This window comes from Phocoena sinus, chromosome 15, assembly GCF_008692025.1.
Source record: "Phocoena sinus isolate mPhoSin1 chromosome 15, mPhoSin1.pri, whole genome shotgun sequence".
Classification (NCBI taxonomy): domain Eukaryota; kingdom Metazoa; phylum Chordata; class Mammalia; order Artiodactyla; family Phocoenidae; genus Phocoena; species Phocoena sinus.
Genome location: NC_045777.1, coordinates 712,313 through 739,478, shown reverse-complemented (window position 1 = coordinate 739,478; position 27,166 = coordinate 712,313). Strand labels below are relative to the sequence as shown.

The 27,166-nt window shown below is 61.7% G+C and overlaps 2 protein-coding genes across 3 annotated transcripts in view; both read left to right on the top strand.

Annotated features, from left to right (window-relative positions):
- The first annotated feature begins 6,173 nt into the window (after positions 1-6,173).
- Positions 6,174-17,939, top strand: ARFGAP1 (ADP ribosylation factor GTPase activating protein 1). Of its 2 annotated transcripts, XM_032606441.1 has the most exons (14): positions 6,198-6,349; positions 9,114-9,177; positions 9,367-9,476; positions 9,660-9,831; positions 10,234-10,334; positions 11,101-11,187; positions 11,664-11,760; positions 12,475-12,531; positions 13,656-13,688; positions 14,391-14,420; positions 15,116-15,172; positions 15,669-15,728; positions 16,271-16,347; positions 17,348-17,939. In XM_032606441.1, the coding sequence occupies exons 2-14, from the start codon at positions 9,118-9,120 to the stop codon at positions 17,691-17,693; spliced, it is 1,287 nt and encodes a 428-aa protein (XP_032462332.1). In that variant the 5' UTR covers positions 6,198-6,349; positions 9,114-9,117; the 3' UTR covers positions 17,694-17,939. The 2 variants fall into 2 exon arrangements, with proteins under 2 accessions (XP_032462333.1, XP_032462332.1); XM_032606442.1 differs by lacking the exon at positions 14,391-14,420 and having other exon boundaries at positions 6,174-6,349.
- A 736-nt stretch (positions 17,940-18,675) lies between these two features.
- The window catches only part of COL20A1 (collagen type XX alpha 1 chain), a 29,546-nt gene continuing 21,055 nt past the window's right edge, over positions 18,676-27,166 (top strand). Inside the window, exons 1-5 of the mRNA XM_032604542.1 lie at positions 18,676-18,718; positions 18,911-19,034; positions 22,617-22,748; positions 22,866-22,957; positions 24,912-25,022. Coding sequence (XP_032460433.1) covers positions 18,676-18,718; positions 18,911-19,034; positions 22,617-22,748; positions 22,866-22,957; positions 24,912-25,022 — 502 coding nt within the window. The remainder of the gene's footprint in view (positions 18,719-18,910; positions 19,035-22,616; positions 22,749-22,865; positions 22,958-24,911; positions 25,023-27,166) is intronic.

The window sequence follows — 27,166 nt, the reverse complement described above, 5'->3', positions numbered from 1 at the left end:
GTCGGGCTGGGGTACAGACGAGGCATTAAATCCAGGAGCCCTCCTGCGGGCCTTTGAGAGCTAGAAGCGCTGGGCGGGAGGAGACAGCTCGCTGCCGTGACCCAGACGCGGCCCAGGTATGTCTCTGGCCCGTCCACCGGCACGTCGGCCCGGGCCTCCTGAGACCCAGTCCAGGAGAGCCCAGAGGACACGTCCGCAGCTCTCACTGGGACCTCGTCATCACTGTCAGCGGTTCAGGGATTAAAGAGTAAAGCGGGGTAGCGGGGGAGTTGCTTAAATATTTGGCTCGTTAAGCAAACTGGAAACAAAGGAGAAGGGAAGCTGGTCTGCAGGCCTGTGTGTGTCCTCTGCTGAGGTCAGCGGCTGCCTCCCCGCCTGGCTCTGCGTTCTCGCTCTCCCTCTGTCTCTGTCTCTCTCTCGATGGAGGGCTGGCATGGGGTACGATTCCCGAGTGGCAAAGGACCGCCCACATCAAGCCACGTTTACCGAGTCCCCAGGAAGGACTCCTGGGCTTTGGGAGCAAAGGGAACGGCAGGTGACAGACTCTTCCAGCCCTGCTGACACCCCCTGTGTCACTCCTGAAGGCTCTGCTTCTGTCTTCGCGCGGGTGGGGGTGGGGTGTGAAGTGACCAAGAGCCCAAGGTCCCTCCCGGGCCCAGAAGCCGCACCTCCTTTCATCTCCCTCGATGTCACGGGACCGTGGGGGAGGAGCGATGGTGATCCCGCTTCACAGCTTCACAGAGGCTGAGGCTCCGCCAGGTCCAGAGACCTGGCCGCCCGCAGCTCAAGGCGAGATTGGGTCCAGGTCTGGGTAAGTCCAGAGACGGAGCACAGGGGCAGGGGCTTTGGGAGGGGCAGCAGAGGGAGCCGGGGGCAGGATGGCAGGTCGGTGGCTCCCCTTGCCCTGTGATTTCTCAGCTGGCAGGTGCCTAGGAGGTAAGGATGAGGGATGCTGTGGGCCCCCCGGGGCCACCGGCTCTCAGGCCTCCTGGCTGACCGACCAGGAGCGCTCTCAGCCCAAAATGTGACTGGCTGCGCTTGTGGTCCTTCAAGACCTGATTTCCAACCGCCCGGCCCCCCCCCACCCTTCCTCCCCGTCGTGTTGGCCTTGGGGTCAGTGTGTCAGTGGCTGTTCCCAGTTGCCGCCCACCACCTGGCCGGCCCTTCTCAGCCTCCCCGTGGCGCCAGGTCCTGTGTCCACCTGAAACCCCTCTTCCCTCCTGCCTCCAGGCCAAGTTCCTGCCTCTCTGGAGAGACGATCTGCCTGTCCACCTCCACCCATTCCCTCCCTCCTTCTAGCAGCAGCTCCCTCGAAGAGAAGAGGAGACAGGCAGAGCCCCACCCAGGCCTCCCCAGTGTTCGTACCACGCTGGCTGGGCTCATGCTGGGCCCCGGGGACACAGAGGGGAGCCACAAAATGCCCACCTCAACCTCGGCCACAAGGAGAGCTCACCTGACCTTCGGACTTCTGTTTGGGGTCCTTGCAGTCCTGGGAACCTGCCTCCCCTCTGGGGCTCCAGGGCTGGAGCTCGGGGCTTAGATGCCACAGATCAGCACAGTCCATCCCCTTGGCCTGTTATTAGTTTAGAAGTGGACACATGACCCAAGCTAGTGAATCTTGGGGTTTTAGCTGGGATGTGAACAGGGAGCTTACAGCCTTAGGAGCTGCATTTTGGGACCTTCGGATGAAAATGGAACAGCAGAGCAAAGATACAGAGAGAAACCTGGTCCTCAGTGATACAGCTGAGCTGCTGGATCAAGCCTCACCTGACAGCCAACTTACCACTGGACTTTTCACCACATGAGCCAATAACATCCCTTTGTTGTTTAAGCCATGTGGGGTTGGGTTTTCTGTCTCTAACAACTAGAATCTGGATAGGCATGGGAGGGGCTAAGGCGGGGGTGTGTGGGTCTTCCTGTCATAGCCCCTGGGATCTGAGCCCTCAGGCCTGCAGTCTGAGAAGCTGGCCCTGTCTCAATACACTCCTGGCCGTGACTCGTTAGCCTGTGTGACCAAGTGTCATTCGGCACAGCTGCAAGTTCCTGGGTGTTTTAGGAGGAACGACAGCTCTGGGTCAGGAGCAGTTGTGCTCCGTAGTGATGCACGGCCTCGTGAATTAGCAGGACCACATTCTGACATTCCTTCCATTTCCTTCATCCTGTGGCCCAGTTCTTCCTGTGCATCATTTAGAGGCAGCAACAGGGGTCGGATGGGTGGGCATCGCGGCACCCTCTGTGCGCCAGGGCCGGCATCGGGACCAACGCTGCCCGGCAGGGGTCCCTCCCTCTCTTCCTACCAGCGCCCAGCAAACAGTGGGCTCCATCCGCATCGCTGGGACAGAGCGAATGATCCTGACCTCGAGCCCTCCCGCTGGGAAACTGGGGCTGTTTCCATGTACCTGAGGCCCTGTCGGCCTCAAGGTGGGTCTAACTGCTCCCTGGAGCCCAGCGGGGGCCGGGTGGCATAGGCATATCCCCTTAAACACTGGGAGAAACAGCCCTGCCCCCGAGCTGAGCCCAATATGAGAGAGATTTTAAGAGGAGTTAAGAGTCCAGAGAGAGACCGAGGGCTCTGGTGATATCCATGGCCGGCGACCACCTCTCCAGGCGGCCCTGGAGCGCTGGCCAGTCAATGGGATTAGATAGTCATTTCAAGATGCCCCCAAGGTCCTGCTATGCCCCAGCCTCCTGGAGGCCCACAGAATGGCTGATCTTTAAATATAGGCAGCGAGACTTCCTGAGAGCCACCCTCCCAGGCAGGGAAGGAGCCTTGTCCTCACGGGGCCCCACATGGCCCCTCCTCAGCCCAGTTCCTGGTTTCAGGAACACAGACCTGTGCGGGGCGGAGCAGTGCTCCTGGGGGCGAGGCGGACACAGCCCTGGCTTCACTTCTCCCTGCACGCAGGAGCTCTGGACGAGCACTGCTGGCGTGCCTCCGGGGTCTGAGTAGCCTGGGCCCGCATCTGTGTGCTGCTGCCACTGGCCGGGGCCAGGGCGGCCTCTCCGACTCCAAGCTGCCGCCGCTGCCGCTGTGCAAAGCAGGTATGGTAGACCCTGCTTCTCTGGGAAGCCCTGTGGGCGGCGCCTCTTCTGGGCAGACCCCAAAGCCACACCTGTTGTCCCTGTGCGCGTGGGGGACTCAGTACAATGACCTTGAGCCTAACGAGCCTTAAGGCACAGACCACACATGCAATACCGTGCACACATGTATACACACACGCACCAATCACACGCACACACGTGCAAACCCAAACATGCTCACAGATGTGTACACTTACACACACGGCCCTCACCAGTCCTGGGTAGCCTCCGCTGTTTCTTTAGGCTCCGCCACCCCTGATGGCAGCTGGCTGGACCCCCGGGACCCGGCGGTGAGACCCTGACAGGGTCACGGTTGACCAGTGCTCACGGCCCAACCCAGTTTCTCCATCACTTGCACGTGTCTGGAATGAAACTGACCTCTGAGACTGGTGCTGGGTCAGGTCAGAGGACACAACTGCACCCCCAGTGGACGCTCGGCCCACACGCCCTTCTACTCTGAGGAAGATGTTACACAGGCTGGGTACCAACCTCGCCTCCACCACGTGCTGCCCTTTCGACCTGGGGCAAATTGCTTACTTGTTCTGTGCCTCCGCTTCTTCACCTGAACAACAGGTGCACATCAGGAAGAGCTGCACTGCTGTGCCGTTTACACAAGATCTTCCTCATCGAGCCCAGGGCCTGACTTCAGACGAGCAGGCAGGAAGCGTGGGCCCCGGCCTAGAAGGGGAATTGGGGTCCTCCTTTCACAGATGGGGAAATTGAGTCCAGGAGGCAGCAGCGATGTGTCCCGGGTCCCATGGTGACTTCACGGGTAAACTCGTGTGGCCCAGGCCAGCCCCAGCCTCGCGCAGCCATTTACCCCGAGGTTTGCATATCGCTGCCCTCGTATTCCCTTCAGTTTTACTCATATCATATCGAGAGCTTCAGCAGCCCTGGGGAGGAAACCACAAAGATGATCACATTACTCTAACTGGAAATTAATGTACTGCCGGCAGGTCTAGAAGAAAAACAAATTATCTAAATATTTCAGATGGGGTAATAAAACATTTCCAGTTTGCAGCTGCGTGTTCTGCTCCATTCACCACTTCAGTGCCCAGACTGATCCTCTGTTACTTGGTCACTGAGCCAGCCTTGAGATGGCAGAGAGAGGCAGGGGCACCACGGATGCTGTGAGGAGGCAGGCTTGCCCTGTCCTTGCAATGGCCACCTCCCTGCTCTTGGCCCCGGGGACGAGCGTAGCTGCAGGGCTCCAGAGCCTGGGGTGGAGTAGGGGTTGACCTTTTAGCTTTATGATCAGAAAACTGAAAGTTCAGCCTCTGCTCATTGTCTGCACTAGCAGTGCCAAATGATGGCTTCCGCTGTGCCCTTTCAGGGACCACCTTCCCTCTTCCTCTCCTCCCTTTCAACATCCTTCATAGCCCGCTTCCTCCAGGGAGCCCACGTGAGGAATCCAGCACGTGGCTCTCGCTCTCTGAACTTGTGGAACCCACACAGTCCCAGCCCCAGGGTCTCGTGCCGAAATCTACACTGTCTCACGTTGTCCTTGTGTAGACCCTATGGGTGCCCCGTGCACATCACCTCAGTCCTCTTGTTTCTGTGATGCCAGTGGCTTCTCACTGCAAGCCCTGCTGGCTCCTTCCCGAGGGCTTCCCCTGGCTGCATGAGGTGCTTATGCTAAGCTGGGCACAGGGTGGGCTGGAAGGGCCAGGAAGCTAAGATAACCCTCCAGGGCAGCTTTCAACCAGCAATGGAGGGAAATGCAAATGAGATAACCCAGCATACGTGCCAGACACTGGAGCTCTCACACTGCTGGTGGGGTGTGAGATGGTACAGCCATTCTGGAAGACTGCTTCACAATTTCTTATGAGGTTCAACATACACCTCCCCGATCACCCAGCAGCCTAACTTCTAGGTAATTATGCACAAGAAATGTTAAAATACACCCACGTGAATTTCGGGGCAGCTTTATTCACAATACCCAAGACTCAGAAATGACTCCACTGTCCAATACGTGAACGGATAAACAAAGAGTTATATTCATTTAACGGAATAGTATTCAGCAATAAAAAGGAATGAAGTGCTGACATGCTATGACATGGATGAACCTTGAAAACATTATGCTAAGTGAAAGAAGCCATTCAGAAGAGTACTTATTGCATGATTCCATTTATATGAAGTTCTAGAATAGGTAAACTAAGAAATGGGGATAAAAGTAAGAACAGTGGTTGCCTGTGATGGAAATGTTCTATAATTGATCATGGTGGAGGTTACACTGCAGTATGCATTTCTCAAAACTCATTGAACGTAAATTGTTGAATGTAAATTATACCTCAGTAAAAACGTTCGTACTTGATCACTCCAAAAGTTCCATAGATCAATGAAGAATATGTGGAATACACGTAAGAGCACAGAATAAAAACAAAACCAAAAATCGCTTGCAGTTATACTCCCCAGAGATCATCACTCTGGACAGTTTTCTTTCTACAGTCATATTTCCCATATTCGGGATCCACACTGCTTTGCAGCCTGCTTGCAACGTCTCCAGCTGTCCTCCGTGCCCACCCCCTACCCTTCTCCACCTCAGACTGCACCGGTGGGCCTGGCCAGTGGGAGGCAAAATCGGGAGACCAGAGGGTGAGAGGCCAGAGAGGCCGGTATTTATTCCCGTGCCGCCTTCTACTAGGTCGCCTTGGGCTGGTCATGCCCTAAACAAAAGATGACAGCTCCTCTTGGGCAGTGGCCCTGAGGACACTGCCCTTCCCGAGTCCGGGAACCCCTCCTTCCCTCTTTTCCTTGGAGTCTGCTGACGTCACAGCTCTGCTGCTCCAGCCCTGGGTTCCCGCAGAATTCCTGCGGTGCCCTAAACCCGCGCATACCCTGCTAACCAGCCCCCTTGTGAGTAAACGCCCATGAATCGTTCTAATTTGAGCAGGCCATCAGTTTCCCGTCTGATCCTGACGGCGCACCGCTGGTGAGCACGGCTGTCGGTCCCCAGGCTACCGCGGTCCCCGCTGGACTAGCAGCTCCGACACAGCAGCCCGGAGGAGGACGCGTCCCCATAGCTACGGGGTGAGGCAGCGCTTCCGGCCAAGCAGGCGGGGAGGAAGGCCCGCCCCCGCCGGCCCGTCCCCGGCTTCCCGTGAGGCGTTGCGAGGCGCGACGTAGCCGGAAGCTGGTGGCGGTGGGGTGGGTGGTCGGCGGTCGTCCTCGGTGCGGTTCGCGGCGCGGCCGACCCCGGCCAGGACCCCGGCCCTGACCCTGGCCTGAGCCGGCCCGACCCGGCGCGCAGGATCGAGCCCTCCGCCCGGTAAGCGCGCGGCCGAGGCCCCGAGGCCCCGGCTCCCCTCGGGCTGGTCCACTGCCCCTGCCGGCGGCCGCCTCCGCCCAGACCCCCACCCGCTCCGAGGCCGCTGTCCGCAGGACCTGGAAGCGCCCACCCCGCCCTCCCCCGGCCACCCCGGGGCTAGTCCACGGGCCCCCGGCCGTCCCCCGTCCTCTGGCCGCCCCCGCCTGGACCCACACGCCCCCGCAGCTCGCCCCCGGCCCCCAGCCTTCTTTCCTCTGAGGCTGTCACGGGCCGCTGCCCACCAACACCCCCTCCGTGGGGCGAGCCGGCCCTGCCCCGTCCCTTCCTTCGGCACCAGGAGCTGGTTTGGACACAGGGTCCCGTCGGGCCGGGTCTGAGCTTTGAAGGGGCTTCCACTCCTAAGAGGGAAGCGTCCTCCCCCTCGGTGTTGGAGAGGTCGGTCTAATCGGAAATGGCAGCCTCACCCTTGGTGGCCGTGGGTGATCGTCTTGGGGGAGGGAGAGGAAACCAAGAAGGGACTTTGGAATTCTCTGTCAGTGCCCGTGCGTTTAGGTGGAACTGTGCTTCTCGTCTGCCCTGTTCAACAGCTTCATCGCTGACCACCCATATGAGAGTTAATTGTGTCCTTTAGTGCAGGCCAGAGGGTTCTGCCATCCTCTGTTTCTGTGCCAGGTGGGGCTGTGATAATGGCCCGGGGGATAATTAGAGTTTAAGTTGGCTTTGGCATCCCTTCCTGGGACCGTACCCTGCAGAAGTGCAGAAGTGATGGTGTTTCAAGTGAGAAACAGTTGTTCTTCGGTGTAGGTGCTTCGGGGGCCTCAGGTGGTTTCTGGGAAAGATGAGCAGGATTTCTGCCTGTCGCCTGTGTAACAGCCCCAAGCGGTGTCCCTAAGTCATCCCTTTTCATCTCAGGCATTGAGGAAGTCCCAACTTAAGGAACAGCATTCTGCCGGCTGACAAGTGGCTTTTTCCTGTAAACTGAGAAGTGTTATTTGGTTCACCGTTTACTGAGGCCACGTTCACTTGCACAGAGCTGGGTTTGGTTTCAAGCATTAATGCAGGAGTTCTTGGATTATATTTCAAGACAAACTGTAGTTTTGAAAGTTAGGAAGTGTTTGTTTTTTATGTATTAGAGTTAGCATTTCACAGAAGTAAAGGATTCTCATGTCCAAAAAAAGTTCCTTTTAAATCCGAGCCAAGTCATTTAGTTTTCACGTATTTCCTTTGCTGTACTTTTGCAGACACTCTTTCTGCCTTCTTTTACGCAGTTAGAAATTCAGGGCAGGCTTACCCCAGTTCTGACTTTTGTTTGCCTGGGTCCTGTTGGCCAGAACGGGAGCCTCTGGGCAGGCACAGTTCTCTGGAAAGAGCTCCCAGGGGCCACCCATTTCTGCCTTCGCCCTGTGGGTGACTGGAGCTCAGCCTGAGGACAGGATCCCGCCTGGATGGATCGGGCCGGGTGCTGGGTGCTGGGCAGGATTGTGGGTTCGGGTGTTTGCCTTCGAGACCGTGATGCACAGCACAGAGGAATACGGAGCAGAAAGGCGCCTCCGGCGAGCCCTTGGCTTTGTTTCCCTCAGTTACAGAAAGCAGACATTTGTCTCCTAACCTCAGCTGGCTCAGAAGTGGGCGTTGTGGGCGTTAGGCGTCCTGGGGCTCAGCATTCGGGAGGCCTGGGTGTGGGGAGAGGCAGGGTCCCCTTGGGGAGTAACCGAAGGTGACTGCTGCTCCTGGGACTTGCACGCTAAAGCATTGGCAGGGAAGCTGGTTGGAGCAGTCCCTCACAGACGGTGGGGTGCAGGGTCGGAGGCTGGAGACACCGCCGGCAGCCCAGGTGTGTGGCTCTGTCCCTTAAGCCGCCTGTGTGTCCTGAGAGGACGCATGCTGCCGGGGGAGCTGGAGGGACAGCCTGCAGGTCCTGGTCACGAGGGAAGGGCCAGCCTGAGACTCAGGCTGGGCATCCATGGGGTTACTTTACTGCCGACACCACGCTGGGCTCCCTCCCCATCCCCCACCTGAAACTTACCGGGCCACCACTTGAACTTGAACTTTGCCAAAGCTAGGAGATCTATAAAGAAGTAAATGGGTTTTCTCTTCAGCTCGGGCTGTGCGGCTGCTGTTCCCCGGCAGTGTCCCCCTGAGATGCAGTGGCAGGTCTGCTGGTCCCTAGACCCCTGTCCTTGCCCTGCTGTGGCCATGCTGTCTGTCACCTCCATCCTTCAGATGGTCCCTGGGAGGCCAGCTTCTTCCTGTGTCAGTCGGGGCCACTGCTTCCGCCCCAGGCCAGGAGCCTCCCTGCACTGGTAGAAGGTAGAGGGGCTGCGGGGGCCGAGAATGTGGGGCTCCCTGGCTTCGGATACTGTCAGCCCAAGTCTGATGTGTCGCCCTGAAAAGGGGAAATGAGATTTAACAGCCAGTCTGAGCACGTTTTGTGAAGACCACCCCTTGCTGTGAACTTCACCAGAAGACGGGTGTTTTTATAAATCGTGTGGTCTTGATGGTACATGATGAGCAGCCTCCGGTAATTGCGCATCGCCCCTAATAACCACGCTGTGGTTGGCCCGGGAGCGTCCAGACTGATCTCGGCTTTTCTTAGCACGTGGAGAGCAGGTTCCTGCAGTAAGTAGCCCTGTTCCCCTGTAGCTTCCAAGCAGCTTCACGGAATTTCTTGAAGTCATACTTTGTAGTGTGTTTGCGCCAAAGGTTGATCTTCTTGTGAAGTGACCTATTTGGAAGTTGAAAAGTTTGTTTTTCTCTTTCACAGCGCCATGGCCAGCCCGAGAACTAGGAAAGTTCTTAAGGAAATTAGGGTGCAAGCTGAAAACAACGTAAGTGTCCGCTTTTCCTTGACACTTGGCTTAGGTTTTGGGGTCCTCTCAGAGTTGCTCGTGGCCTCAGAGTCCTCCCTCCCTGTCACCATTGGCCTCCCAGCCAGCCTCCCTCTGCCCCCTCTGGGGGCCCCCCATTGGGTCTTCGGGGTCCCCGCTCCGGGTGAGTCGCCTGGGCGCTCTTCGCAGGTGTGTTTTGAGTGCGGTGCCTTCAACCCTCAGTGGGTGAGCGTGACCTACGGCATCTGGATCTGCCTGGAGTGCTCGGGGAAGCACCGCGGGCTCGGGGTGCACCTCAGGTCAGTGCCCTCTGCTCCTGGGCTGCCGCCTGGCGGCTGACGGGAAGGTGAGGGCCACCCCCAGGCCGGCTCCTACCCGCTCCGGCACTCTGGCACAGGACGTGCACGTGTCGAATTCCAGACTGTTTGGGGTGGGCTCTTGGATGCTGGTACTGGTGGCGAGGTCGGCCCTCTGGTGTGTAGCTTTGTCCGGTCCGTCACTATGGACAAGTGGAAGGACGTGGAGCTGGAGAAGATGAAGGCCGGCGGGAACGCTAAATTCCGGGAGTTCCTGGAGTGTCAAGAGGTCTATGACCCCTGCTGGTCCCTGCAGGAGAAGTACAACAGCAAGGCCGCCGCCCTCTTCAGGGACAAGGTGAGCACAGGCCGCCCGGCCGCGTGCAGGCTGCTCCGGCCATCGGCTGCTGGAGTGGTTCCAGGGGCTGAGGTCTCCTGTGGGTTCTGACACGACACGGAGGCCATGTGCAGTCCACACACAGGACGTGTGGCCCCAGCTCGCCCCACCCAAGGGGACGCAGGTGGCCTGTGATTAGGAGGGCTGAGCCCTCCTCGCAGCCTCTGGGGAGCGCTGCATCCGTTCGGGGGGTGCAGAGGGGGCCCGGGCGCCACACCGACCAAGAGCTTGCTCACCGCCCATCGTGAGAGCCAGTCTCAGTGTCGGCACCCGCAGAGCCCTGGCCCGTGGCAGCTGAGCCCGAGGGGCTGTGTGCGGGGCAGGCGGCATCCACGCTGCCTGACGCCCTGGCTCCCTCTGCAGGTGGCCACTCTGGCCGAAGGCAGAGAATGGTCTCTGGAGTCATCGCCCGCCCAGAACTGGACCCCACCTCAGCCCAAGACGCTGCCGTCCTCTGCCCACCGGTAGCTACTCGTCTGGCCTGTGGGCCGGGCTCTGGGCTGGGTTTGCCCGGCTCCGACCTTAACTGTGGCTCAGGGTCCCTGTGCTGTTGTGGTAACAGCTCCAGTTGTGAGCTGTTTCTGAAAGTCAGTGGGAAAAACAACTTTTTAAGTTACAATTCAAACTTTTAGTAGAAATTCAACCAGTAAAGGTACGTCTGAAGTAGAAGCACCATTCCCTGTTCCTCAGATCTGTGCCCACAGCACACGGCATCTCTGTAGGACCCAGTCTGGCTGCTGTTTACGTCTCCTGTCCTGCCTGAGGGCTGCCCACGTCCCCAGGGTGACCCATCCCCCTGGCGGGCATCCTGTGTCCTCTCGTGGGTTGGAGGCTGGTGTTCCGGGGTGACTGGTCTCAGAGAGAGCTCCCTGTTGACGCCAGGGGTGCCCAGCGGCCCTCCCCTCCGCCTCCCCCTTGTGTGGCGAGATTCCGGTCGGAAGGGCTCCAGATTCCTGCCGAGCGCTTGCTTTGGCCTCGACCCCTGCGGCCTCCCTGCAGGCATGGGCAGGCGTGGAGCTGCTGTGCCCCCCACCCTGGGCTGCAGCACCTCCCCCTGCTTCTTGCCGGCTTCAGCCGCTGAGCCTAAGCCTGAGCCGCCCTCTGCTCCAAGCTTTGGAGGAGCCAGGTGTGAGCAGGTGGGCGTGACGGCACCTCCCAGAGACCCTCGTGATCCTGTGGGCGTGTGCCCACTGCCTGTCGGCCTCTCTGACCTCTGACCCTCCATTGCAGAGCCTCTGGCCAGCTGCAGAGCTCCGCCACCTCCGCGGACAAGGCTTTTGAAGACTGGCTGAACGATGACCTTGGCTCCTATCAAGGGTAAGGCCTCCGGAGGGCTTGGGGGAGCTGGGGGAGGCCCAGGCAGACCTGGGGCCCCCGGGAGTTTGGCCCCTGCGAGGGTCGGGGGAGCCTGCTGCCCATATGTGCAGGGGGTGCAGAATCGGCAGGCCTCCCGGGGTGCTGCCTGGCAGCTCAGTTTCGGGTGGGGAGCTTGAGTGGAGAGAAAACCACGGCCTAGAATGCTTGGGAGCAGAAAGGACGTGCTTCCTTCCTGGAACCTGCCTGACCTGTGGTCGAGCCTGTCCCACTCCCTGCAGTGACCGGCTGTCGCTTTGGGTCTCGCCAGGTCCTCTGGCAGGTGCAGCAGGAGGGCCTCGTCCCACCAACAGAGGAGAGCCTGACCCCACACTGGGGTGTGGGAGCCGCACGTCCTCCGGGGTGCCCGTCCCGGGTCTGGGCACGTCCGCACCCCCAGCTGTCGGGAGCAGCAGGGCTGTTGCTTGTGTCCCCGCCAGGGCCCAGGAGAACCGCTACGTGGGGTTTGGGAACACGGTACCGCCTCCGAAGAGGGAAGACGACTTCCTCAACAGCGCCATGTCGTCCCTGTACTCGGTGAGGACGCCCATCCTGGCTGTCCCCCGCTCCCCAGGGGCCTCCCGGAGCCTGGCCGTCCTGGGATCCCGCGCTGGCCCGTCTCACAGAGGCCCCCCTCCCTTTCCTTCACTGACGTCTCTTCTTAAAGCGCTGCTTATGGTGTTTAATCCCACGCATGTTTTGTCGTTCGTTTACTTTGGCTACAAAACACGTCCCTCAGATTTAGCAAGGCTCGTTTCCTCTGAGTGGAGCCCGCCTGGCCGCCCGCTCCTGGCAGAGCCTCCCAAGCATGTGGGTTCTGGGCCAGGGCTGCCCCAGGGAAGAAAGGGGCCGTCGGCCTGGCACGCCGTGCAGGAGCCTGTTCTCCAGGAGCGCCTCCCAGGCTGTAGTGTGTGTCTCCGTGTCACCCCGCCCCGCCACGGGGAAGAGGCCGCACGCACTTCTCAGTTCCTCGCGAGGGTCCCTCCGCGTCTCCTTCAGATGGAACAGGCCGAGTTGGGATTTAAATGAAGAGTTTCTATTTCCAAATTGCTTTCATCTATCTTGGAGGCTTAGGGGAGACAACCTTGCACTTAGAGGAAGGAGGACAGCTTTCAGGAGCTGCTTCTGGGGCCCTGGCTGTGTCCTTCCCACAGAACGTGGGTGCGAGGCGGGCGGCGCGTGTTTGAGGAGCACCCCCCTTGGTGGCCACGTGTGGAGCCACCATGTGGCTTCTGTGTCACTTCCTTTCAGGGCTGGAGCAGTTTCGCCACTGGAGCAAGCAGGTTTGCCTCAGCAGCGAAGGAGGGTGTAAGTAGCCTGTCCCGTCATGCGGCCGCGCGGGCCAGGTGGCTCTGGGAGACCAGGGGGTCCTGACGGGGCTCAGGCCGCACGTCCATCTGCCCTGAGGGGGTTTCGGTGAGCAGCCTCTCGCCCTGGCGAATCCTCCAGGCCCCACGGACGTTCTTTGTTGTGACGGTTGGTAGTGTACTGGGCAGAGCGGGGCTGCCTGCAGGGGCTGGGCTGGCTCCAGAAGGCGGGTGCCGGCGGGGCGTCAGGGTGACCCAGGCTTCCCTGCCTCCCCCTCCCCCGGCCCAAGCAAAGCCTGGAGTTTCTGCTGCTGGGTCTCCAGGGTATAGACAGCCTGAGTTTCCTCTTGCCCTCGCCTGCTCCTGGGCTTGAGGCGACACAGGATTTGGGGGTATTGTCAGGACAGGCAAATGGGCCGTGGGCGTGTGCTCGGCTCCTGGCAGTGACTGGGTGGAGGCCAGGCAGGAGGGGCCAGGCCAGAGGCGTGTGCGCGGGTACGGGCCTGGCGAGGAGACCGTGCCGTGGCAGGGACAGGAACGCCCGGAGCCGGGACGGGAGGCCGCCTGGAAGGCTGACCCAGAGCACACGGGCCCTGGAGAGGCCAGGACGGGAGTTTCTGAGGGCCAGAGCCCGGGGAGGAGCCTGGCGCTGGGGCACCAGCGCTCTGCCACCTGGCCTCTGCTGATTCCCTCTGGGGCTTTGCGGGGCTGCGGTGGGGATCCAGGCCTTTCCCTCTTTGCTTATTATGAGAGCGGCCGGGGTGCTGGGCAGAGGTGAGAGGTGTGACCAGACCGCGCTCGGCAGCGAGGGGGAGAGCTCGCTGGAGAGGGACCTGCCCCACCTGTGGGCCCGTGGGCGGCCTGTGCGCCCTGCCTTCCAGAGCAGGGAGGTCGGCGTCAGCCCTGCTCCCTCATCCTGGCTGCCCCTCCCCTGACGGCCTTCCTCCAGGGGAAGTGGGTGTGGTGGGCAGCTTTGCAGGGCCCCTTAGAGCTGCTGTGGGGTGAGCACCAGTGCCTCGCGGCCGTCAGGAGACCAGCACGGTGTCTGGGCCCCAAGGACGTGCAGCCCTGGTGGCCAGCGTCAGGCAGCTGACCAGAAAGCCCTCTCTCTGTGTTTCCTTTCAGGCGACAAAGTTTGGATCCCAGGCAAGTCAAAAGGTAACAAAGGAAGCCTCTGCATTCGTGCTCTCAAGGGTTCTAGGCTGGTCGCACGCTTTGTGCCTCGCGCTCAGGGGAAGGGCGCTTCCGCGGGCAACTTGGGCACTGACAGGCCCGTGCGTGCGTTCGCCTCCCAGGCTCACATGTCCACGTGTCACTTTGGGCGCCTGCGGGTTAGCAGGTGGAGGAGGCTTAGATCCTGCCCCTTCCCTGGTAGGCGGGCAGCCATAGGCCCCTGTGCCCTTGGCCTCGTGGGGAAGGAGGCTCTGTGCCATGTCTGGGCAACCGCACACGGGAGGCCCAGCGCCCCCCAGGGGACCGGGGTCTGCATCCTGTGACAGCAGCATGCCTCTGTCCCCGGTTAGCGCCCTCCCTTCTCGTGGGCGGCATCTCGGGCCCTGGTGTTCGTCTTTTTCTCACACCTTGGCTGGCAGCCCCGGCGGTCCTGGCGTGGTGCCAGGCCGTCCAAGGAGCCTCTGGGGCCACGCCGGCCCCCTCACGGCCCGAGGGCTGATCTCTTTGAGCCCCCATCTCAACTCCCTAACCGCTCGCTCCTACCATGCTGGAAAGCTCCCAGGTGGAAGGTGCCAGGTCTAGAGAGCGTGTGGCGCCCACGGGACCATGTCCTGGTTGTTGCCAAACACTGCTCCCACCGCCTCGCTCTCTCTCCCACCCCTGTCTCCCCATGCTGTCTGGGTGAAGTTCTGGGGTTCCAAGCAGCAGCCAGAGCTGGTAAGGCCGCGTCCATGCTCATGCATGCCCCCCCCCCCACGTGTCTGGCACGTGCCCCGCTCTGAGGTGTCTGCGCCGCGGCTGCATGTCGGTGCTCCCTGTCTTCACGCTCAGAGCTGCTCCCCAGCCCGACGGGCTCCCGCGTGGCCCATGCGCGGTGCTCAGGCGTCCGCGTCTCAGGCAGGAGGCGTGGGATCCGGAACCTGAGGCTGCTGCAGCGGTGCTGGGGAGTCCTACACCAGTGGCGAGGGCCGCACTCCGTGGTTGCCTCCCCTCTGTCCTACCTGCCCCCCACCTGAGCTGCTGGCCTGGGCTCGCTCCCCAGCTCCATCCCCTTCTGTCCGAACTCCCGCAGGGCCCCTGGAGGGCAGGTGGGGCTTGGGATCCACCCGTTTGTGTCGGGGGGATGCCAGGGGCTGTTCTCCTGGGATGGGTCCTGTGGGCTCCGACGGGAAGAGCCTGGTGGTGGCCACCGGATGGGGTGGGCTTCCAAGAGCTGGCTGCTGTCCGAGCCCCTTCCCAGGGTGCGTAGGCCAGGGGCAGCGGTCTCCAGCCTCTGCGACAGCGTGGAGCATCGGGTGCTGGCGGGCTGCTCGCCGTCTGCAGCCTCCTCTCTGCGGGCAGGGCTCGCAGTCCTGGGGTGAACGTGCTGCCACGTATGCGGCTTTTTCTCATCGCATCTGTCCTTCCAACAGGCATCAGAGTTGGGCCACAGTCTGAACGAGAGTGTCCTCAAACCTGCCCAGGAGAAGGTAACGCGGGGACTCCGGTACTCGGCTGCGTGCGTCTCCCGTGGGCCTCATTCGGGGGGCAGTGGTGCTGGGAGGCGCTGTTCGGGCTTCAGACTCCCGTGCTCACTCCCCGTGTCCTCACGTGTGTGTTGTGCCTATGGCTCTCGTCCCCCAGCCCAGCAAGGCCTGGCTTTGTACTCTGCTCCCACGTGGCTGTGTGTGTGCCCGGCCCCTCACCCCGGAGGAGGCCAAGGCGGCGAGAGAAGCTCCCGGGGGAGGGGGGCGTGCGGTTTGCGGCCAGCGCCAGCCTGTGCTCGGGAGACCACCGGGGGAGGGTCCGAGCGAGACCGGCCCGGGCTGCGGGGTGGTCGGCTTGCTCCTCGCCCTCACTTCTGGGGAGGGGGTGACGCGGCGTGGAGACAGGTCCCCTGACAGGTGTCGTTGGGCGTTGTCCTTTGTCAGTAATGGGCAGCAGGGCATCTGCCTCGGCTGTGACGATGCTGTTTCGATCCTCCAGGTGAAGGAGGGAAAGATTTTTGATGATGTGTCCAGTGGGTTCTCTGAGTTGGCGGCCAAGGTAGGGAAGCCCCGCCTGACAGGCGGGCTCGGCTGAAAGCGTCTCCATATTCCAAGGAGCCCGGAACCGCGAGCAGGAAGGGCCGGGCGCTTCATGCCCCGTGTGGCTTCTCGGCCCGAGGGGCCTGTAGGACGTGAGGAGGGTCAGGTAGACGCTCCGGTGCCGACAGCCTGAGGAATATGGAAACGGCTTGACGGGCACCCGCCACAGCCACTAACCTGTTGCTTCTCTTCTTTCTGCCCTTGTCTTGCTGCTGCCGACCTCCCCTGGTGAGTGCGCTGGGGGCGGCCACCTTCTCTGCCTTAGCGCCGCTGGGGGCGGGGAGGGGCGGGTTGGCGTTTGTCCTGCTTCCCACCCAGGAGCTTCTCCGCTGAGCTCCTGGGGCCACAGCCTCTGCGTCCACACAGCGGGCATCCCACCGTCCCCAGCGCCGGGCCGAACCGCCCGAGCCCCGTGGTGTCGCCGTGTTCCTAAACTTCACCCAGGTCTCAACTCTGCACTTGGCGTCAGAGCCCAGGCTGAGCGCCTACGTCTCCTTCCAGGTCCAGGGAGTCGGTAGCAGGGGCTGGAGGGACGTCACCACCTTTTTTTCTGGGAGAGCGGAGGACCTGTTGGACAGGTATACTGGCCCCCCTTCCCGAAGTGGGTCCCCTTCCGTGTGGCATTCTCCCCTGGGGTCTCTGGGAGGCAGGTGTGTCTCCCCCAGGGGCTCAGAGCTCACAGTGCAGAAACCCCTGGAGTCCTGGGGGTGCAGAGAGGCCTGTCGGCCCCCTGACCTCTCGCTCTGAAGCCCTGCCTTCGACCTCGTGGGAGCTGCCACCGTCCAGGGCTGGGGAGGGAGAGTCTCAGCTTCGCCTCTGTGGGACAGGCTGAGGGAGAGGGGGTGCGGCAGGGCTCTGACCCCCCTCCCAGGACTCTGGAGCATTCAGGCCTCCTGCCCGGGCCTTTCTGCTACGAGCCCAGACTGGGCAACCTTCTCCTTCTCTGACCCCAGGTGGGACCCTGGGGATCTGGTGGGGGGATGGATGGTCTCAGGCCAGGCCCGGAGCAGCGGCCGCTCCGGCCGTGGCGCGTGCTGTCCTGTCCATCTGCCCGAGGCCTGGGCGTGTTTCCCATGCTCGCGGACGGGATGCCTCAGCGCTTCCCCCTCTGCGTGCTGTCCGCTGTGCTCAGTGGTGTGACTGGTTTGAGGGACTGAGGGACTCCACGGTGCAGAGAAGGGTCTGGGTTTTTTTCCCCCTTAATCGTCGTTGCAGGAAACCAGCGCTTTACATTTTCCTTCAAAACATCCTGCGTTTGGGTGGGACTGGTGGAGAGTGGGCTCTGGTGGCAGGAGGCCTGAGTCCCACCCACAGGTTCCACGGCCTCAGCTCTGTGGCGGAGCCGCCCTGAGGCTGGGTTTCCTCTGCCCTAGAGCGAGAACAGCGGCTCTGGGACCCTGAGTGGCACTGGCTGAGTGCCCTGGTTGGGGGTGGGGCTCTGGCTGGGGGCTTGGACTCGGCCTTGACCCCCGTTCTCTGGGGAGGAGCCTGGGGAATACCAGGCGGCTCAGGACCACGACGGCAACCTTCTGGACCTCCTGGTTCTGGGAGCCGCTCAGAGACCACTCTCTGTCCCAGAGCCCCGGAGGGCCGGAGCTGTCAGAACAGCGGCGGGGACAGCTCCCACGGCACCACCGACCGGAACTTCTGGGAGGCCTTCGGGAGCACTGACCCTGCTGGGGCCCACAGGTCCCCAAGCGGCAACAGCTGGACGTGTGCAGACCCCTCAACCGACAAGAGGAGCTCGGATGGCTGGGACGCGTGGGGCTCGGGCCCCGCGTCTGCGTCCAGCAACGGGGGTGGCGACGTTGGTGGTGGGGAGGCCTGGGGGGCCGGGGCGGAGGGCAGGGCCAGGGCCAGGGCTGTCAAGGAGGCGGCACCGCCCGCCGCCGTGGACGACGGCTGGGACAACCAGGACTGGTAGGGCGCAGCGGCCGCGCCGCCGCCTTGCTCCTTTCCACCCAGGAAGCGCCGGCTGCGCGGGAGGACAGCCTCAGCCGGGACCCCAGGGGGCGTGTGCCTCCCTGTCCCGGCTCTCCTGGGGCCCCGGGCCGGGCGCTGTCGCAGGAAGTGCTCCCTGCTGCTGCGGGGGCCACCCACACCCAGCCACCACCCCCAGTGCGCTCGGTAATAAACGCCCTCCCCAGCGGCGCACGCGGCTGCCCAGTGACTGTGACTGAGGCCTGTCTCCTTGAGCCCACTTTCACTTCTCGGTCGCTCTTGTTCTCGCTTCCTCTGGAAGAAACTGCCTAGCGTTTGAGAGTCGCCACCTGCCCCCTGCCCTTCGCTCCCCAGTCCGTCTCTGCACCAGTGCTGGCCTGCGTCCGCCCGGCCCGAGCACCGCCTGCCTGGCCTTGCCGTCACCCTAGAGCCCGTCATCAGCCCGGGGGGGTCGTGCAGCGGTGCCCTGGCACCCCGGCCTTCCTCGCGGCCCCTCTTCCAGCCTCTTTGCACTGTGATTTGGATCTCACTGTCGCCCAAGCCCACTCGACTTTGATGGCTGTGTGCCGGCCACCCCGTTCTTATGGTCCGGCACTGACGACCACGTGACACGACGCCGTGCTCGGTCCTCTGTCCCCGCACTTGTTTCTGCCGGCCCTCAGGCCATTCAGCCAGGCTTCCCCCAGGCCTCCTGTGTGATTTGTGTGCAACGTCCCTGCTCCCTGCCCCGCGGGAAGGGCCGTCCCCGTGTGGACAGCCAGATTGCAGTGGCTCGTGGCAGGTCTGCAGCACGGCCACCCACACTTCTCCCCAAGGAAGACGCCCAGTGGCCAGCACCTGTGCCTTTAGCTGACCCTGAGGGTCTCAGTCACTGAACCAGTAGTCTGCCACGCTCAGATCTGAGGTCAGAGATCAGGCTTAGGGTGATGAGAAGACCCAGGTCAGCCCGAGAGCCAGGGTCAAACATGGTCTGCCAGCCCGGGACCAAGAGGCACTCAGGAGGGCCAGGTGTGAGGTGTGGGTCCTCACCAGGGCTGGTGGGCTGCACTGCAGGCGGCCCTCAGATCAGCACCGGGCCAGACAAGGGGGTGCAGTCTGTCCTGACACTCTTGTTTCCACGCTGGAACCCCAGCCTGTTGGGATCGGGACTCCAGCCCTGAAGGCTTCGGGGGCACTTCGTTCCTGTCGATTCTGGTCCAGGAGGCCCTGCCCTGGAGGCCGTGTTCAGCTGGAGTAAGTTGCCCTCTGCCCGGGAGCCCCCCGCGCTGATGCACATGGCCCTGAGGCTGACTGGTCTGAGATGTGCTGTGCTCTCCGGCATCACGTCAGGACACTAGGTGGGTGGCCTGAGACCCCTCACGGGCAAAGGACAGGCGCCCCTGCCGTTCTGCAGTTCTGTTCGCTGGGCCAGGACAGTGCCAGGCCCTCTCCTCCTGGCTGGGTTGGCAGTGAGGGCCTGAGCACCCAATCCAGCTCCCTTGCCACACGCGGGGGCATCTGCGCGGCACCCTCGTTTGGGGGAGAGGGCAGTTCTGTAAGGACAGTCTGGCGCTCCCCTGGCCCTGGGTAGACTTGGGGCTGCCAGCCGGCGGTCAGCCAGCCTGCGTCATCCTGAAACTGCCTGACCGAGGGCACCTGTGGCCGCCACGTGGGGCCGACTGGAGGCTCCGGGCTGGAGCTGTGTCTTCTGGGTGGTTCTGTGCTGTCCTGTCCCAGAGCAGCGCTATGGGCAGGGGGGCCCCGGGGTGAAGGCAGTCGGGTCTGAGTGGGGAGGCGGGTCGGGCAGCCAGGGCGCCGTGTAGGGCGGTCCTGGGTCCTGTTCTCAGCTGAGCCCCGGTCGTGCTGAACACACGGGGCCTCTGCCTCTCCGGACAACATACCCGTCAGCCGCGAACCTGCCCTCGGCCCCCTGGCCGCTGCGTGCTGTCCTCCCCAGATTCCGGCTCCAGGAGGCCAGGCCAATCCACCAGCTGAGACCTGGCCAGCCTCTGTCACCTGTTTGCCCCAGACCTCCTGGCCAAGACACCACGACTGACCAGCAGACACCTAAAGGCAGCCCTTGCCCAGCTTAGTTAGCTTCCTTTTCCAGAGTTTTCGCAGGTGACCTGCGCTACCCAGTCCAACCATTGCTCCCAGCCAGATGGCCCTGCCCAGCGGGCCCAGGCCTGCGGCACGCCAGATGCTGGTGGCTCTCCTGGGACTCCACGCCCTGAGCCGGTCCTGGCAGGAAGATGGGGAGTAGGGCTTCTTGGGCACCGTCTGGGGGGCTTTCTGGGCAGTGGGGGTCCTGCCCTCTGCACCTCCTCCCCAAGGGGCTGGGGAGGCTCTGCTCAGGACTGAGGGCCGGCTTCTCGAGCGGTCAGGGCTGGGACTCCTGGGACCACCTCCCCACTGCTGGGGCTGGGGGAAGTGGGGCCGTTGCTCGGGGCCCCCACCTGCACGCTAGAGTGAGGGCCGTGACGGCCGTGCCGCTTCCAGAAGGCCGACGGGACTTGCCCAGCAGGGGCAGCCTGGCTCTGTCCTGCCTTTCTGAGCTGTGACCGTGGGCAGCTTGTGCCCTGGCTGAGCCCTGACGCTGCTAGGTGGGCTGCGCGGCCTCGGGCCTCGGGCGTGGAGCACGTGCCAGGTGCGGGGGCTCCTGGGTGGGCACACGGGTGGGGGGCTGCCCGGAGTCTGGCCAAGAGTGCTCGGGACCCGCTGGCTTGCGAGCGTGGAGAGCGGCACCTTGGTGGGCTGCGTGCGTGTGCACACGCGTGTTCCGAGCGCCTGTGAGCCGTGGACGTGGACAGACACGTGTATGCCAGTGTTAGTGTCTGTGGCCACCGGGCCAGGCGCCCTCTGCCGGCCTCCACTTGGGACTGCAGGGCCTGCCTCTCCCCCCACCCCCACGCCCCCGCACCGAGCGCCAGCTCCCAGGGCAGGGCATCCACCGGCACTGCGGCGTCCGGCGTCCAGGCATGGGCGGCTGGCTCCCAGGCCACGGCAGGTCTCAGAACTACCTTCGCCTCGGGTTCTCAGGCCCCTCCTAGCTGCAGGAGCACCAACCGCAGGGCAGGACTGGAGGCCGGGAGGGGCTCTGAGGGTCCTGGGTCAAGGCCGGGAGCTGGCTGGATCCTGCAGCGCCTGCCCAGTGGCTGGGGGTTGGAGAGGGGGACAGGAACCTCCAGGGGCGTTGGGAAGGGCCCCGCCTCTCCAGCAGCATCCAGCCCCCGACCTTTGGCCTCTCCCAGTCTCCAGCAAATGTCAACTGGCCGGTGCTGCACCCACCTCTCCCAGAGCACTTCTGCCTCCAGAAGCTGAGCCCAGAGCAGGGGGGTGGGGGTGGGGGCCAGAGCCACCCTGGCAGCCTCAGAGCAGCTGGGGGGAGGGGGCCGGTCCGGTCCAGGTTGGGGTAGGGTGGTTCTGGGGGGTGAGTCCTGGGGTCCAGTAGGGGTTGGGTGCTTGGGGCCCAGGCTGGGTGCCCCCCCGCCCCGCAAGCCCTGGTTACCGGGCCCAGCCTGCGGGGAACCTAGTCGGTCGGGGTGGGGCCTTTGGGGTGCGTGGGGAGGGCTGGGGGAGGGGCTGTGCTAGGCTGGCCCTCACGGACCGCGGAGGGTTGTAGAGAAGGGGCAGGTGCGGAGGAGGAGGCTTGGGGGGCGGGGCACTGGAGAGAGACCCATGAGTGGCTTGGGTTTGGGGTCACGTGTCTTGGGGCGCGATGCCAGACAAGTGGGGAGGTTGTGAGGCTGGCGTGACCCTGGGGTCCGGGGGCTGCTCCAGGCTGCCAGGGATCCCCATGCCCATCACCCACAGCTTGGCGCCCAGGACCACACATGGTGACCTTGGTCCCTGAGGTGCCTGTCTCGTGGGCCTCTTTGGAACAGACCATATGGAGTGAGGGATAAAGGTGTTTGGCCCCTTGGTGCCTTGGATCCCACCCTGCGGTGCGATGGGGTCCTTTACACTGGGACCTGTGTCCCCCACGCTTGGAGAGCCGTCCTGGGCAGCAGATGGGAAGAGTGGAGAGCTGAGGAGGGGGGCCAGGGGAGGGGGGCAAGCGCGGGGTGGGCGGGGGGTGGGCCGGGGCAGTGACGTCGGAGGAAAGGGGCCTCATAAGCCACAGCCTCCCTGTGGATGCAGTAGGACCAGGGTAGACGGGAGTGCGCGGGACGGAGGGACGCTGCTCTGGGACTGGAGCAGGTTGGTGACTCGCCACAGGGCCAGGTGGACAGGGAGGGGCCACCAGGGGATGCACCCAGGTCTGTGATCTGAGGATGACCTTGCCCTTCCAGACAGAGTGGGGGCGGGCTCAGCAGGACCGGATGCAGTGTTGGGCTGGGGAGGGGGTCTGGCCCCCCAGGGTCACGGGGTGGAGGAAGGAAGGCGCTGCGGAGGAGTCCTGTTCACAGCCTCGCATTCTGCGGGGAGGGGAGGGGAGGGGCGTGGCTTGGGGCCTGGGGTGCCCGGATAACCTGTGCGCCATCCTCTAGCCCATCTGCAGCCCCGAGGACCCCCTTGAGCTCCACTGCCCTGGGTGTGTCTGGGCCGGGGCTGGCCGGAGACCTGAGATCCTGCACTACGTTCCCCTCTGCTCTGTCAGCAGGGGCCCAGAGGCAGCCCCCCAGGACCCAACCCCACCTTTGGGGCTCCCCCCACCTCACTGAGAGGCCAGCTCTGGAGCCAGGGGGCTGGTTGTCCTGGGTGGCCGGTCCTCAGCCAGGACACGTCCCTCCTGGGGCCAGCAGGGGTCCCGGTCCCAGCTCTGATGCCGCTCAGGGCTGTGGGCAGGGCCGCCCCCCACCTGGCCTTGGTTTCCTCCCCAGACCCCCTTGGCCCTGACAGTGGCCACCCCAGGCTGGTATAATGACAAGTGAGTGACCAGGGCAGTGGCCAGGCCCCGAGCTGGCCTAGCTGGCCTGTGGAGAAGGTCCCGAGGGCGGGATGCAGAGGGTGCGGTGGGCAGACGGAGGGCAGCTGACCTCCTGATCCAGGAAGCTCCCCCAGGCCTGTGGGACGCTGGCCCCTGGGGACAGGAGGGCCAGTGGCTGGAGGCCTCCGGGTATGGGCTCGGCCCCAGGCCTACACAGGCGCAGACAAAGAAGCTCTGGCTTCGAGGTCAGGAGGGGACAGAGGGACAGACGGACAGATGGCTGAGTGGCCTCTCCTCCTCTCGCAGGCCACACACCATGAGCATCCGTGTGTGCCCCCGCCTCGGGGTCGGCCTCTGGCTGTGGCTGGGTGTCACCCTGGGACTCGGCCAGGGACAAGGTGAGGACTCGGGTGTGGGCTTCCTGTGGCCCCTACCTGCCCCCCACCCCAGGCCGTACCTGCCCAGGGCACAGGTCCCCCGAGGGACCAGCCTCCCTCTGGCCCTGAGCCCCCAGCAGCTGCTATTCTGGGGGGACAGATGCTCAGGGGGCAGAGACGGGAAGAGGGGACGGCTCTGCCCACAGTGTCGCCCTCAGCTGTGGCTTGACCATTTGGCCTTGCGGTCTTTCTATTTCTTTGGGCTCTTTTTGTTTTCTGGTTGTTGTTGTTTGGGGTTTTTTTTTTTTAACAGTTATTAACACACTGGGTGTGCATTTAATTCCTTCTTATGTTAATATTTTTTCCATCATTCCCCAGATGCCTTTTCAATGTGAAATTTTCAAACAGCAGAATCTAGAGTAAAAAGTGATACCCCCACCCCCCAGGAGAGCCCAAGATGCTGCCTCCAGCAGGTCCCTGCTCATTTAAGCTCCTTTAAGGGGCACATCACATCAGCCCCCTGCCCCCTGCGTGTAGCACCTTGGGCGGCTACACCCCATCCAGCGAGGGGACGCTTCTGCTCCCTACTGGACGTTCACAGTGTGTCCCTTTCGGGGTAACGCTGGTCGCAGTATCCTTTGTAACACCCCAAACCCGTGGGGGAGGGCTGCGTAGACTGACACTGGGAGGTGGTGTCCACGTCCCAGGGGCCGTCCGAGGCTCCGGTTACCCAGTGAGCCCCCTCGACCCCCGCCGGCCACATCCTTGGCGTGCACCCGGCTCCCACGGGTGATGAAGGGGCAGGAGACCGCCGAGGCCTGGCCTCATGGGGGGCGGCAGGGGTGCATCGTGCAGCCACCCAGCCCGGAGCCCCGGCTCTGGTAACCGCCTTCTTACTGGTGGTGCATCTTCGTGGTTATACTTTTGCACGCAGGTGGTCGGGGCCCTCTGTCCCTGGGGCTCTGACAGGATCACCCCAAAGGGGCCAAGTCACTAAGGGACCCCTACAGACACTTGAGTCCAGACAGCACGAGGTCCCTGCAGGCTCTGGGTAGACAGGGGAGGGCTAGGGTGGGGCGGGGCCCCACATCCACGCTGCCCTTCCCCGAGGGTGGCCCCGTGGGGGGTGCCCCTGGGTGGGTGCTGTCTCCCAGGCGCCCCACCAAGGCCCTGACGTGCAGACTCAGAAGGCAGCTGGGGATGGCCCCCAACATGCCAGGGGCGCAGGGAGACAGAGGCTCTTCATGAGCTGGGCTTCCTGTTCACAAGTGGCTTTTCACGGCCCCCGCTCCTGAGGCGTTCCTGCCTTTCAGCCCAGGCTCCAGGGATCAGCGGGGCCCACCCGGCAGCCCGGCTCAGCTGTTCCCTGCTCTTAAGCGATCATTGTATCTGCCGTGGGCTCCCCCCGGCCCTGCCCTTCCCCTGTGCCCCAGCTCTGAGGGGGGCCACCAGAAGAAGCCCATCTCTGTCCCCACTTTCTAAAACTAGTCGCCTCCACCAAGGAGCTCCCGGAAGCTCGGGGGTCAGGCTGTGCCTGAGGGCTGAGGCCTCCGCTACCCCGTCCTCCTCCCAGGATGGCCAGGCCCACCCCAGGGCACCCCACCCTCATGGGCTGTGTGAACCTAGTAGTGACCTTGGGGTCTGCAGCTGCGGGGACTCGGCGGGGACATCCGGGCGGGCTGGCAGCTGCCGTGCTGGCTCAGTGCCCGCGTCTCCGGTGGGGCAGTTACGGTCGCTCCGGGAGGCTGGCCTCAGTGCACGGGGGCGGGGGCCTCCCTGGACAGAAGTCTGCCCTCCCGGGTGCTGCCAGGCAGTCTCGGTCCTCTTTCAGCCCCGGGTGGGGCCTCTTCTAGAGTTCCCCCAGGTGGGACTGGCCCCCTCTGACCCCTGATGGGGCCCCAGCTGCCTCGGGGCCCCCTCAGCTGGTTGGGGCGGTTGCCAGGGGGCAGCCCTGACCCCCATCCTGCCTTCGCAGCAAGCGGCCGCCTGAGGCTGGTGGTGCTGCCTGAGGACCGGCTGCAGATGAAGTGGAGGGAGTCGGAGGGGAGCAGCCTCGGCTACCTGGTGCAGGTGAAGCCCAGGGCAGGTAGGGGCCCGCGCCTCCCCTCTGCGCGCACTGACGGTGACCACGGTCAGCATGGCGGTCGCTGGGCCCGGCTCCTCGCGACTCTGCCTCCCTCCTCCCCCACTGCCCCGCTAACACGGGGAGGCTGTGGCAGGAGAGCGGGGCCCCTGGAGTCCCCACCGCCGTATCCCCGCGCCTGGCGCACGCAGAAGGTGCTTGCTCACTTGGAAGAAACAAGGATCCTCCTCAAGCTTAGAGCTCTTAGGGCTCTGCCAGTGCCCAGCGCCAGGGCAGACTCACGGTATCAGAGCGCGTCCCACAGGAGGGCAAGCGGCAGAGGCGCCTGGCAACCCGGCACAAACCTCCAGACGGGATGAGGGCTGCAAGTGTTAACAGCCTTTCAAAAGTTGAGGTTTGACACGCAGACGAGCCCACAATCGTGGGTGTGTGATTGCAGAATGGGTACATGCACGATGCAGAGGCAAACTGGAGCTCACTCCCTGGGTGAGGAGAGGCCCCTCCCGGTCTCCACCCCCTCTGCTCCCAAGCAGAACCCCCTTCTTGACTCGCCTGTGGTTTTCTACTATCTCAACTAAGCCAAATTTATTCACCTTATTTTTCACATCTTTTTTATCTTTGCTGATTTCGTGTGGGTCTACTTATCCCATTAGTTACTGAGAGAAGTATTTTAAATCCCCCATCGTGACTATAGATACATCTTTCTGTGGTTTCTCACTAATCTTTGTTTTATACATTGAGGCTCTGATATTAGGTGCATACAAATTCAGAATTATCATATCTTCCTAGTAGATTGAACCTTTTCCATTATGAACTCTTCTCATTACCTCTGCGGTTGCAGTCTTTTCTTATAATCTCTTTTTTGTGAGATCACTGTTGGTCCGCCAGGAAGCGTTTGCACTGAAAACCTTTTCCCATTCATTTACTCAATTTTTCTTTAGCCTTTCATTTTAGATGCATCTTTTAAGAAGCATAGAATTTGTATTGTTTTTATGTTACAATCTTTGTCTTCTAATTGAAACATTTTCCCACCTACATTTAACGAAGTTACTGATATATTTGGGTTTAAATCTACTATCTTCCTACTTGTTTTCATTTTGTTACACTATAATTTTTTCCTCTCCTTTCTTGTCTTTTTGTGGCACTGAATTTTTATGGAAAATTTTAAACACATGCAAAAGAAGAGAGCGTGATGTAATGAAGCCTCATGTTCCCAGAATTTAGCTTCAACAGTTATCAACGTACGGCCACTATTGTTCCATGTCTGTCTCTCCAACCCCTTCCTTATAGTGTATTATCTTAAAGCAAGTCTCAGACACTATATAATTTTGTCTATAAATATTTCAGTATGTTTCTCTAAAAGGAAGGACCAAAAAAATAACTCTGGTACCACTGGCATGCCTAAAAAGTAAAAATATTTCAGAACCATCAAGAAATACTTTGTTGTGTTAAAAATCTTCCAGCTTGCCTGATAAACATCTTTTGCAATTGACTTCTTTGCACTGAGATCCCAACAGAGTCCTCACACTGTGCTGTTCCCGCGTCTCCGGTAATGTTCCAGCTACAACAGCTCTCCTCCTTTTCCTTGACACTTATTTGTTGAAGAAAGAAGCTCGTTTGTCCGCCAGAACTTCCAACATTCTTTGTTCTGCTGATGGCATCCCCGTGGTGCCACTTTTATTGCTCCCCTACCCCCGTCTGTCCTGAAGATTGACAGGTCCCAGAGGTTTGGTCAGATTCAGGTTTGATTATCTTTTGTTGACAACAATCCTTTATAAGTGGTTCTGTGTCACTCCAGCTGCACCACAGCTGGAGGCCCTCAGCGTCTAGTGTCTCTTTTTTGTGTGTGAAGTTAAGATTGATGGGTAGGTGGGGGACGACTGAGTGCTGTTTATCATCCCATGTCCTCTTGTGCTCAGTAGTTACGTATCCCTTTACTGCTGCAGTGATCGCCCAGAGACCACCGTGCCATCCTGAACTTATCAACGTGTAGTATCCATGAAGGCTACGTTCCCTTTTCCCACACGGGAGCAGCACAACCACATTTATCCCCTTTTCATGCATGTTAATCTATATCCATATTAAATCTCATAAAACATTTTCATTTGCGTAGTGTATAAATTCGACGTGAATTTGGACCAGCTCAC